This window comes from Aethalodelphis obliquidens, unplaced genomic scaffold, assembly GCF_003676395.1.
Source record: "Aethalodelphis obliquidens isolate GAN/ISIS:26980383/991018 unplaced genomic scaffold, ASM367639v1 scaffold25, whole genome shotgun sequence".
Lineage (NCBI taxonomy): Eukaryota > Metazoa > Chordata > Mammalia > Artiodactyla > Delphinidae > Aethalodelphis > Aethalodelphis obliquidens.
The window spans coordinates 30,798,367-30,811,404 of record NW_020837969.1 but is presented as its reverse complement, the minus strand read 5'-3'; the positions used below and the strand labels follow the sequence as shown (position 1 = coordinate 30,811,404).

At 36.9% G+C, this 13,038-nt stretch overlaps 1 protein-coding gene across 1 annotated transcript in view; it reads right to left on the bottom strand.

Annotated features, from left to right (window-relative positions):
- Positions 1–380: 380 nt before the first annotated feature.
- Positions 381–13,038, bottom strand: part of LOC113628893 (disintegrin and metalloproteinase domain-containing protein 18-like) — a 78,910-nt gene continuing 66,252 nt past the window's right edge. Inside the window, exons 18-20 of the mRNA XM_027122890.1 lie at positions 11,792–11,906; positions 5,752–5,908; positions 381–522 (exon numbers count right to left, since the gene is read on the bottom strand). Of these exons, the coding sequence (XP_026978691.1) occupies positions 480–522; positions 5,752–5,908; positions 11,792–11,906 (315 nt within the window). The 3' untranslated portion in view covers positions 381–479. The remainder of the gene's footprint in view (positions 523–5,751; positions 5,909–11,791; positions 11,907–13,038) is intronic.

Genomic DNA, 13,038 nt, shown 5'->3' with positions numbered 1-13,038 from the left:
CCAGCAGGGTCCTCACTTACGATGGCCCGTGGAGGTCAGCAGGCCCAGCCCTGAGAGGAACAGCAAGAGAGACAGCATTGCGTGGCCAGCTGGCCTCGCCACCTGGGTTGACTGGAAACGGTGCAGGGAGCGCGTGGAGCCCTGCGCTCTAGGTCACGGCGGGGAGGCGCGGGGAGGGAGGGCAGAGCGGGCGGAGGGGCGGGGCAGGGAGGGGCTGGGGGGCTGGCCTGGGGACGGGGGTGGGGCGGGTGGGGAGAGGGTGAGTGGGGTGAGGAGTGGAAATGTGGCTACGGCTCCGTGGACCCAGACTCCACCTGTGGCCAGGTGTATGCCCAGAAGCATAGGGGAGACTTCCTCCTGCCCAAGTGCGCTTTATTTTAAAAAATTTGACATTTTAAACGTATTCAGTGGTATCATAGGGTTACAAAACACCTTCTCTTCTGCATGTAACCCACTTGATGATGAAGTTCTTGGCAACATTAATAGTCCACGTCATAACTCTCTGGTACAATGGCTGAATGACTAGTGAAAGAAAAAGAAAATAGAAATTCACAATATCTTTAGTAGCAGGTGGTTTCCTACTTTAACTGTATCTACTGCCAGATTTCTGTTTTAAGTCTCAGATCAAAACACTCACGCAAAGGAACACAGTAAAAAATAAAAAATCAACTATAATAGATTAACTGAAATATTCATTATAGGTAAGTTTGTTTCTTAGAAAACTAAGCAGTCCAAATAAAAAGCTAAACATTAAATGTATGTATTCATATATGAATATGTATTTATATATGAATATGTATTTATATGTATAAATGTGTGCATTTTTTAGTTTTTTTTTTTACAGCACGTTTTTATTAGTTATCTATTTTATACATAGTAGTGTATATATGTCAATCCCAATCTCCCAATTCATCCCTCCCTCCCCTGCCTTCCCCCATTAGTGTCCATACGTTTGTTCTCTACATCTGTGTCTCTATTTCTGCCCTGCAAACGGTTCTTCTGTACCATTTTTCTGAATTCCACATATATGCATTAATATACAATATTTGTTTTTCTTTCTGACTTGCTTCACTCTATGACAGTCTCTAGGTCCATCCACTTCTCTACCAATGAACCAACTTCGTTCCTTTTTGTGGCTAAGTACTATTCCATTGTATATATGTACCACCTCTTGTTTATCCATTCTTCTGTTGATGGGCATTTAGGTTGCTTCCATGACTTGGCTATTGTAAATAGTGCTGTAATGAACACTGGGGTACATGTGTCTTTTTGAATTGTGGTTTTCTCTGGATATATGCCCAGTAGTGGGATTACTGGGTCATATGGTATTTTTAGTTTTTTAAGGAACCTCCATACTGTTTTCCATAGTGGCCATATCAATTTACAGCCGGCGGACTGTAACACTTGGGGGTGTGGGCCCGCCAAGGACGATGGGGCCCTCCCGAGCCACCTTCCCCCTGCTGTCCCACCAACGGTGCAACAGGGTTCCCTTTTCTCCACACCTTCTCCAGCATTTGTTGTTTGTAGATTTTCTGATGATGCCCATCCTAACTGGTGTGAGGTGATACCTCATTGTAGTTTTGATTTGCGTTTCTCTAATAATTAGTAATGTTGAGCAGCTTTTCATGTGCCTCTTGGCCATCTGTATGTCTTCTTTGGAGAAATGACTATTTAGGTCTTCTGCCCATTTTTTAATTGGGTTTTTGTTTTTTTTTTAACATTGAGCTGCATGAGATGTTTATATATTTTGGAGATTAACCCTTTGTCTGTTGATTTGTTTGCAAATATTTTCTCCCATTCTGAGGTTGTCTTTCATGTTGTTTATAGTTTCCTTTGCTGTGCAAAAGCTTTTAAGTTACATTAGGTCCCATTTGTTTATTTTTGTTTTTATTTGCATTACTCTAGGAGGTGGGTCAAAAAGGATCTTGCTGTGATTTATGTCAAAGAGTGTTCTTCCTATGTTTTCCTCTAAGAGTTTTACAGTGTCCGGTCTTACATTTAGGTCTTTAATGCATTTTGAGTTTATTTTTGTGTATGGTGTTAGGGAGTGTTCTAATTTCATTCTTTTACATATAGCTGTCCAGTTTCCCCAGCACACTTATTGAAGAGACTGTCTTTTCTCTGTTGTATATCCTTGCCTCTTTTGTTATAGATTAATTTTTATTATGGTAAAACACACATAACATAAAATTTACCATCCTATTTTTTAGTGTACAGTTTATTGCTATTAAGTATATTCAGTGTTGTACAAACATCACCAGCTACCATCTCCAAAACTCTTCATTTTGAAAAACTGAAACTCTATACCCATTAAACAATAACTCCTCATTCCTTCCTATCCCAAACCCTGGCAACCACCATTTTATTTTCTCTCTCTAGGAATTTGACTACTCCGGGTACCTTATGTTAGTGAACTCATACAGTATTTGTCTTTTGTGACTAGGTTATTTCATGTAACATAATGTCCTCAAGGTTCATTCATCTGCCTTGTAGCATGTGTCAGAATTTCCTGCCTTTTAAAGGCTAGATCATAAATATTCCATTGCATGTTTAAACCACATTTTGCTTTATCCATTTATCTGTTGATGGACACTTGTGTCGCTTCCATCTTTAGCTATTGTGAACAAAGGTGCAATGAACATTGGTGTACAAGTAGCTCTTGGAGAAACTGCTTTTGATTATTTTGGCTATATACCCAGAATATTACAAATAAAAAGGCAACCAAAAAATGGGAGAATTTGCAAATCATATACCTGATAAGAGATGAATATACAGAATATGTAGAGAACTCCTAAAATTCAACAACAACAAAACCCCAAACAATCTGATTCAAAAATGGCCAAAGGACTTGAATAGACATTTCTCCAAAGAAGATATACTAATGGAATATAAGCACATGAAAAGATGCTCATTAATCATTACGAAAATGCAAATAAAAACCATGATAAGCTACAACCTCATACCCATTAAGATGACAGAAAGCATATATATATATATATATATATATATATATGCATAGTTATATATATGATATATATAGTTATATACATAAAACTTCTCTCTATAAATGAATATTTAGGTTATATATATATGTATGTATATCTAGGTATATATATTTGAAATATATTCCTTCTGGAAGCCGAAGTAATTTGTGTTGTATTCCTGGCTTCAACCCAAATGTGTATTCACCATAACTATGATATTTCCTCTTGGTCTTGCAGAAAGTGATTAAATGGAAGTTCTTAGGTGTGTGGTCTGTGAGTTTGTGTTATGGTCCACTCTAAGAAAAGTTAGTCTTCTACTAAGTCTCCCATGTCTAGCCCTCTGCTTGCACAATTTTTAGTGTGAGTTAAAAGCAACAACAGCAAAAAGTCTTTTTCAAACCTTGCCAAATATTAATACATTTTAATGCAGTTTAACTTCATTATGAAGGCAGAGAAAACCAATCTTCATGAAGCATTATTTTCTTTCCATTCTGCTTTCTAAGAAACAAACTTCAACGTAAAAGAGGATTTTAAAGGAATTTATACCTTTATTTATTTACTTAACCTGTGGCATGTGAAAAAGATAACTCACATCTTTCCTTTAGGCAAACTTATTTGCAAATATGAATTAAAGAGAAAATCACATTCTAATGTTTGAAACTTAGAAAAAGATACATTACAGAAAAAAAATCATTATCCTATAAATAAGCAGACTTGCACTGTAAAATTGACCATGAAAATAAAAAACATCTTATTTCCTTCATTCAAAATTAGACCTACATATATATTGGTCAGTTGGTTTTCAACAAAGGTGCAAAGGCATTTTGATGAAGATACAATAGTTCTTTCAACAAATGGTGCTGGACCATTTGGCATACATATGCAAAAATACAAACCTTATCACATACTTCACACCTTACTCTAAATTTACTTCAAATTTTACAAAAAATTATCTTAAAATGGATCATAGATCTAAATGTGAAATGCAAAGCTATAAATTTTCAAGAAGAAAGCACAGGAGAAAATCTGAGTGACCTTGGGTTTGGTGGTGAGTTTTTAAATATAACAACAAAAGCATCAAGAAGGAAAATAATGATAAAATTAAAAACTTTTCCTCAGCAAAAGACACTGTGGTTAGAATGAAAATATGACACATATCTGAAGAAAACATTTGCAATTTTTATATCTGATAAAGGCCTTATCTGCAGGATGTATAAAGACAGGTGTGTGTATGTATGTGTTGTACACATATATTGAATTTATATATCCATCTATTGTGAGGATCTAGACGCAATGAAATACAAGAAGCAAGGAGCACACCTAGCATCTAGATTTGTTTCTAATATTGTTCTCCAATAAAAGAAACCAAGAATCCTTGTAGAAATGCCTGCTTCTAGGCTTGTGGCCAGGAATATACAAGATGATTCTGGAACATCTTATAGAACCCAAAAGTGAAGAGCTGCTCAAAAAACAAAAACATATGGGGTACGTTTAGTTGCTTCCTTTTATAGATTTTAGTATAAAAAGGGAGAAAAATAATCTTACAGGTGTTTTCATGTTTTCCGGAAATACCTGACAAACACTACTTCCTCCAGGTAATCAAGGTTGATATTAAGTTATCAGTTGGTAGTATTTGCCTTTGATATCGATGTGATGAGAACGACGTTCCACCTCTGTGATCTTCCTACCTAAACCCCATAGCCCCAGCCTAATGCATGATGGAAATAAACATATGGCTACAAGATGATTTTTTCCATCTGATGAAAATTATGTTTTCAGTGGCTCCAGTATATACACTTATAGAATAAACAAAGATGGAGGGCCGAATGGTACACATCCCAGGCCTGGTGGGAAAGTTTATAAAGGAACAGTCATTAACGCTGGGTGCAGCAGAAATTTTTGGATGTGAAGATGTATTGAGCATGTACTTTACTCACGTTCCCTCTACGATAATACCTGTCAGGACTTTCTTTGAATTCTCTTTTTCTCTTTTCCTCTGTAAAGGCTCGTGATAGGCCAATTAAGTCACTTCCTCTTTCAGGGAATATGATCCATCACTTCCCTGAACGATATGCATGTAATGTGTGTGCAATTGAGCGTGTCTTCATAAAATGGACTAGTAATGATAGCTTTCAAAGAAAATGTAACTTTGAAGCTGAAATCCTCATTCGTGATGTTACATTTCGGGATTAATATGAGGGTTTCTTACCTTCAATGAGTTAAATGTTAGGTCATCAGAAGAGAAGATGCACAAATGTAAGAAAATAGTCTGCACAGATGTGTAAGAAACAGTATCTGATTTCAAAGGAATTCTGTAGAGATTTTTTAACAGTATTTGAGACTACTAAAGAGATAGAAATATTATGAGGTTCAAGGGTTTATTAGTGACATGTTTAACACAAATTCTAAATTGGAAAAAAAAGGTTTCCCCAAAGGAAACAAAGACTCATACTTAATTTAGATCCAACTAGAAAGGAACTTAAAATGATACACCAAATATATTCTTCTCTGACATATTAAGTCCCTAGTACAGTGTGGAATATTCATCAGGAGAACAGTTTTGGAGCAGTCAAAATTTTGACTTGCCTTAATATACTAACAATGAACTACTGGGAAAACAAAATGGTTAAAATGCCATTTACCTTAGATTTAAAATAGCACATATTTAATAATAAATGTAACAAATGTTATGCAATTATGAATTTATGACACTGGTTAATGACCAGCACAATTTAAAATAATAAATTATTTGTAAAATCATATTTACCCCTCATATTCTGCACTCTCTTTGTTGCATGATTTTCTTATTTCATTTCGCTTCATGATCATAATGGTGAAAATTATGAAAAAGGGCAGAACAATGTAGAAACTCAAAATAAGCCAGTTCTGATGTGCATTGTAGCCTTTTTTAGTAAAAACTGTAACTAGAAATGAAACATAGAACATTTGAATAAATTTATATTTATTTCACTTTAATCATATGTGTACATATAAAATCATATACCTAATCGAAAGTTTAATACCTTGCAAACTCTTATAGGAGAAAACAAAAGGACATTTAAGCTCATAGCCAAAACTTCAATGGTACATTTTTCATAGATTTACTAGTCATCTTTTATGCATATTTGTTTAATTATTACGATACTGTATACATATTTTGAGGTCTGCTTATTACGTGCTGCTTATTTATGGCATCATATTTTAAAAGGTGATATATTAATAGGGCTTAAGTTAAAAATTTAGCAAAATACTGTGAAAAACCGCCATCCCCCTCCCTCGCCAAGTCACATAGCTTCTCTCCTTGGAGGAAACCATTTTGAAATGACTCATGTTTCTCCATCTAGTATTTATATTTTATACGTATGAATAAAATCCATATCTATACCTATCCTGGTATCTGTATCTACCTATACGTAAAGTGTGTGTTGTGTGTATTTTTCCCCTCTTGTTGACGTTCAACGACATATTTATGCCCTTTCGTTATTTCTTACACCTAAAAACTTGAAGTATTACGCAATTCAGAAAAGTACACAGTAAATAAATATGTTAACAAAGAATTAGAAAAATCATCCAGATCTCAAAACATACCCTGTTAGACTCCCCAAAGCATCCTCCGGACATTTTCTAATCATCATTCCTCTCCAAAGGTTACATGTGTATTGATCTCTTCCATTATTATTTATTTAGTAAATTTTTTACTGAACTATAACATAATAACAGAAATGCATGCATGCCGTAATTTTACAGCTCAAAGATTTGACAACAAAATAGTGTGACTATTGGACAACAAAATAATGTGACTTTGTCTTAGATGTCATTTAAATTTTGCTGTTTTAACAGCTTTACTGAGTTATTTTAGACACATAATACATGCACCTATTTGAGATGTACAATTTTACAGGTTTTATTATATGTATATATCTATAAAACCACCACATCAGTCAAAAGACAGTTGACCCTTAAACAATGCAGGGGTCAGGGGAATCCACTCTGAGCAGTCTAAATCCATGTTTAACTTTAGCGTTGGTCCTGCATATTCTAGGTCCCTTCTTAGCCCAGGTTCCACCATATTCGCAGTTGCCCTTCCGTGGATTCAATCAACCTCAGATGCTGTAGTACTGTAGTATTTATCGAAAAAAATCTGTGTATGAGTGGATCCGTGCAGTTCAAATCCACGTACTCCCAGGCTCAACTGTCGTGAATATATCCATCATCCACAAAAGTTTCTACTTGCCTATATATGGTGCTGCCGTGATGCCACTCCCCCAAACAAGCAACCACTGATTTGATCTGCATTCTCTCCCTATCAATTAGTTTGTGTGTTCTACAATTTAATACAGAGTCAGACAGTCTGTATTCATTTTAGTCTTGCTTCTTTCACACAGCGTAAATGTTGACATCCATCCATGTTGGTACTTTTAACAATAGCTTGTTCCTTTTTACTGTTCAATATATACTATTGTTTGGATATACCACACGTCCTTGATCCATCACCTGTTGATTTGTATTTGGGTTGTTTCCAACTTTTATCTATTACATCTAAAGCTGTTATGAACATTTGTATACAAAGTTTGGTATGGGAGAAGGCATTCTATTCTCTTGGGTAAATAAAATAGTAAAGTGACTAGATTACATGGTAGGTAAAAGTTTACCATTTTAAGAAGCTGAAACTGTACAATTTTACACTTCAACAGTAGTGTATGAGACACTATCCTCACATATTGGCAAAACTTCATGTGGTTAGTCCTTTAAATTTAAATGAAATTTAAAGGAATGTTATGGTGTCTAATTGTGACTTTAATTTGCATTTCCTTGATGAACAATGATGTTGGGCATCTTTACTTGTGCTTATTTGCCAATCCATATATCTTCTTTGGTAAAGTGTCTGTTTAAGTGTTTTGCCCATTTTTAGAAGGCTGTTGGTTTTTCATTATTAAGTATCAAAGATTATATATTCTGAATATAAAATCTGTACATATTCTGAATATAAATACTTTATTAGGTATACACCTAACAGTGACTTTTGAAGAGCAAAAGCTTTTAATTTTGATGATGTCCAAGTTTTCACCTTTTCTCCTTGGATTGTGCTTTTGGTGTCATATGTAAAAAAAAATCCTTATTTAATCCAAAGTCACTAAGGTTTTCTCATGTACTTTCTTCTTGAAGTTTTATACATTTAGGCTTCACTTGTTTTTTTTTTTTTTTTTTTGCGGTACGCGGGCCTCTCACTGTTGTGGCCTCTCCCATTGCGCAGCACAGGCTCTGAACGCGCAGGCTCAGCGGCCATGGCTCACGGGCCCAGCCACTCCGCGGCATGTGGGATCTTCCCGGACCGGGGCACGAACCCGAGTCCCCTGAATCAGCAGGCGGACTCTCAACCACTGCACCTCCCAGGGAAGCTCTAGGCTTCACATTTTGATCTGTGATCCACTTTGAGTGAATTTTTGTATATGATTTCAGATCATGTACAAAATTCCTTTATTTTATTTTATTTTTTTTTACATGTGGGTATGTAATGGTTCCAGCACCTTTTGTTGAAAAGACTACCCTTTATTCACTGAGTTGCTTTGCACTTTTACGGAAAATCAGTTTTCCATGTATCTGTGGGTCTATTTCCAGTTCTTTATTCTGTTCCATTGATCTACACGTCTATGTTAATATCAGTGCTACACTGTGTTGATTATTGTAGCTTTATAGAAAGTTTTGAAATTGGGTGGTATACTTTCTTCAACATCACTCTTTTCAAAGTTATTTGGACAACTCTAGGTCCTTTGAAATTCTATATAAAGCTTATAGCCAGCTTGTCACTTTCTGCAAACGAACCAGCTGGATGATTTTTACAGGGATTTTCTTGAATGTATAGATAAATTTGCAGAGAACCGTCCATTTAACAATAGTCTTCCAATCTATGAACATCATTGTCTCTCCATTTATATAAATTTTCTATAATTTACATCAGCAATGGTTTGAAATTTTCAGTGTACAAATCATGTAATTTTTCACTAAATTTATTTCTAGGTATTTTACTTTTTATGCTGTGGTGAATAAAATTGGTTTCTTAATGTCATTGTTGGATTGTCTCCTCTTAGTTTATAGGAATACAATTGCTTTTTGTATATTGATCTCATATTCTTCAACCTTACTAAATTTTTTGTGGATTCCTTAGGATTTTCTGCATATAGGATCATATTATCTATACATAAAGACTGATTTTCTTTTCAATCTGTATGCTTTTTGAGCTTTTTTTTTTTTTGGTCTTTTTATACTGACTAGACTCTGATATAATACTGAGTGGAAATAACCTGCAACCCCAGGTGAATGCATAGGCAGCCAGCTTGCCCCCTCTCCTGCCAGTCACAGCTGTTTGTAGGCACAGTCAGGTCCTGCCTTCTGTCACTGGCCAAGACCACCATGGCTGCCTGTTTGTTGATAGCCCCTCCATCCGTGCACTGGCATGCTCCCAGCCTGATTCCTGTCACTGGCTTCTACTGCAGTGTGCATGCCAGTGAGGAGAGCGTCCAGCCACAGGAGAGCACACTGACATCCATGGACCCTGCAGCTGTTATCAGATCCAGATCAGGCTCAGCCTCTGTCATTGGCCGGTACCCATGCCCACCTGTAACTAGCCCCGCCCCCCAGCTATGCACCTGCACACCCCCAGCCAGACCCCCATCACTGACCTCCACAGCAGTGCACTCTTTCCACGGGCTAAGAGTACAGCCACAGGAGAGGAGCATACTGTAGCTGTTTGTTGGATCCAGATCAGGCTCTGCCTTCTGACACTAGTTGGCATCACTGTGCCTACCTGTAGTTAGCCCATCGGTGTGCACCCCGAGCCTGACCACCCCCCATCACTGGTCTCCCTGCAGCATGCATACCCCAAGGTAGAGCTTGAAGCAGTAGGAAAGCACACTGACACTCAGGAACACTGCAGTGGCCAGTGAGCCTATAGTTGGTTCCAGCCCATCGCTTCAAGCACGTCTGCACCTGACCTCTGCCACCACATGGGCACCTGCAGTTGGGCCCCACGGCCAAGTGTGTGCATGCCACTATCTCCAGCCACCACTGCTGCCTGGCCTTGTCCTTAGCTACTGATCCTGGAGGTCCTGCTTCGAGCCCAACAGTCCTTGCAGCCACTATGGACCACGAAATGCTCACAAGGACCACACAGTTGATAATATGGACCTCAGTGGCCTGAGCCGAAAAGACATTACATCCCTTTGGGCCTGGTACCACCAGGTGCTCCTGCATTTGGCGCCCTGCACCAGTTGTCCCAGGGTCACAGCACGATCAAGTATGCCTCCATCCACAGGTGAAAGGCTTCCCTTAGGAAATCGTTTACAAAGTCTGGAAGGGGTGACTGTATCTCCAAATGTATGGACATCTACGCAAGGCTGCAGGAATCATGAAAAATCAGGGAAAGAGGTCTCCACCAAAGGAATACAGGACATTTACCATGACTGGCCCCAAAAGAATGGAGATCTAGGTATCGCTCAACAAAGAATTCAACGTAATCGTTCTAGAGATGCTCAGAGAACTACAAGAGAGCCCAGATAAGCACTTTAACATTGCTCATTTTTAAACTGGGTTGTTAATTTTCATACTGTTGAGTTTCAAGAGTGCTTGGTATATTTTGAATACCAGTCCTATATCAGATATATGTTTTGCAAAGATGTTCTCCCAGTTTCTGGCTTGTTTTTTTCATTCTCTGACTCTCTGTACAGAACAGAACTTTTACGTTTTAATCAAGTGCAAGTTACCAATTTTTTCTTTTATGGATCATCTTCATGCTGCTGTATCTGAAATGTCATTCTCTAAGGGCACTTAGATTTTCTTCTGTTATCTTCTAGGAGATGCATACTTTTGTATTTTGTATTAGGACTGTGATCCTAATATTTGAAAGTTATGAGGTCTGTGCCTAGAATAATTCTTCTGCTTATGGATGTCCAGGTGTTCCAGCAAAATTATACAAACACAAAAATAATTTTATAAATGGACATGTATGAATTGATTTGGGCCATGTAGTCCAGTAAGAATAAAATACCCATAAAATACAACTTGCATTATCTTTTATTTGTTTTTTTGGTTTAATTGCCGTGACTACGACTTCCAATACTATGTTGAATAAAAGTGGTGGGCGTGAACATCCTTGTCTTGTTCCTGTTCTTAGAGGAAAAGCTTTCAGCTTTTAACCATTGAGTATGATGGTAGCTTTGGGTTTTCCATGTATGGGTTCTACTATGTTGAGGTATAGCCCCTCTATACCCACTTTGTTGAGAGTTTTTATCATAAAGGGATGTTGAATCAATGAACAGCCACTTGCTGTTCACGGAAAAAAGAGAAAGTAGAAACCTGTACTTCATCACTCAAAATGTGATTTACTGTTATTTCCTAATAAATGTGTATACTTATATTTTGTCATATGTTTTTGTCTAAATTTCATTCAGAATAAACACTTTATCCTACAATTGTTTTTTAATAACCTACAAAGTTTTTAATAGCACGGGATGCAAACAATTTACATAGTGTTCATTCGTCCATATTTGAATTTGTTTTGCATTCATGCTATGACATTTATTGAAACTTAAGAGTAACGTATTCTATCTTAGTAACTGAGATGATCAAAACTGGGTTTCTCTGAGGAAACCACGTTACAAATATTATTTAACACTAATTTAATGAAAGCCACTATTCAAGGTAACTCTATTAATTACTCAGGAGATCATGAAAGATTTGACTCGGCAGTGTATTTCTTTAATTATTTCAGAAAGCATTCTATTTTTTTTTAAAGTTTAATTTCTACTCACCAGATTTATGATCATTTCCATCATCAATACTTCCTCCCGGTGAACCAATTTGTAATTCACAATCTGGAGGCCTATACCCAGGAAAGCAATGACAATTGCCTAAATTATTACATATCTGAAACAGAAAAACATATAATCACTATAAATCATGGCAGTCTTTATATGTCATATAGAAATACATTCAAAAGAACAAAATCACTGTTTTTCTGAGTTTATTAAGACTACATAATGTGAGAAATAGGTTAGAAAAAGTAGTGAAAAATTTGGCAGTATACTAACAGTTAATGCCAGAATCACTACTCTGCCTGATAGTATGTTCCTGGCCTTTAATTTTCTTCTTTTTTTTTTTTTTTTTTTTTGCGGTACGCGGGCCTCTCACTGTTGTGGCCTCTCCCCTTGTGGAGCACAGGCTCCGGACGCGCAGGCCCAGCGGCCATGGCCCACGGGCACAGCCGCTCCGCGGCATGTGGGATCCTCCCGGACCGGGGCACGAACCCGTGTCCCCTGCATCGGCAGGTGGACTCCCAACCACTGCGCCACCAGGGAAGCCCCTGGCCTTTAATTTATACACAAAAATATCGTGATAGAATTGCCATCAATTGACTTGGCCTCTTTAATTTATTATCCTGGCCCTTTCTTTCAAAACTTAATACTGTTGATCAACCATTTGTATTTCATTTTTATGTGAAAAATTTTCCAATATAAGAAAAAAAACCAGAGATGCCAAAAATAATTAAAAACGATAGAAAAAAACCTTTATGATAAGTTTGAATTGCTAGCAGTTTATATTCAGTGCAGTTTCCATGTTATGCTTTTACATTTCAATAGCTTAGTGTTAATTTTCATTTTTGAGTAAAATTTTGTAAAATTCAAACAATTAAAATGCACAGAACTAAATGTGTCTTCACCCACTAATTAAGTCCCTCTCCACTGCTAAGCATATTCTGTGTTATGTATATTCACAGATAAACATGTACATCCACACCCACAAACACACATTAACACTCATTCCCAGGTTTTTGCCAAACAAATATCACTAATGTTATGTTATGAACGTATTCCCATACCTGAAGGTATAAATATAGGACTGGCACATTTAAAAAATAGATGTAATATTCAAAGATATGGATATTTCCTATAATTGTGCTACAGATATTGTGTCCTGCTCATGTACACTGACAGCGCTAAATTGTTGTGTTTAACGATTATTGAAATTTTAAATCTCTTTTCCCTACATATCAAAAGGG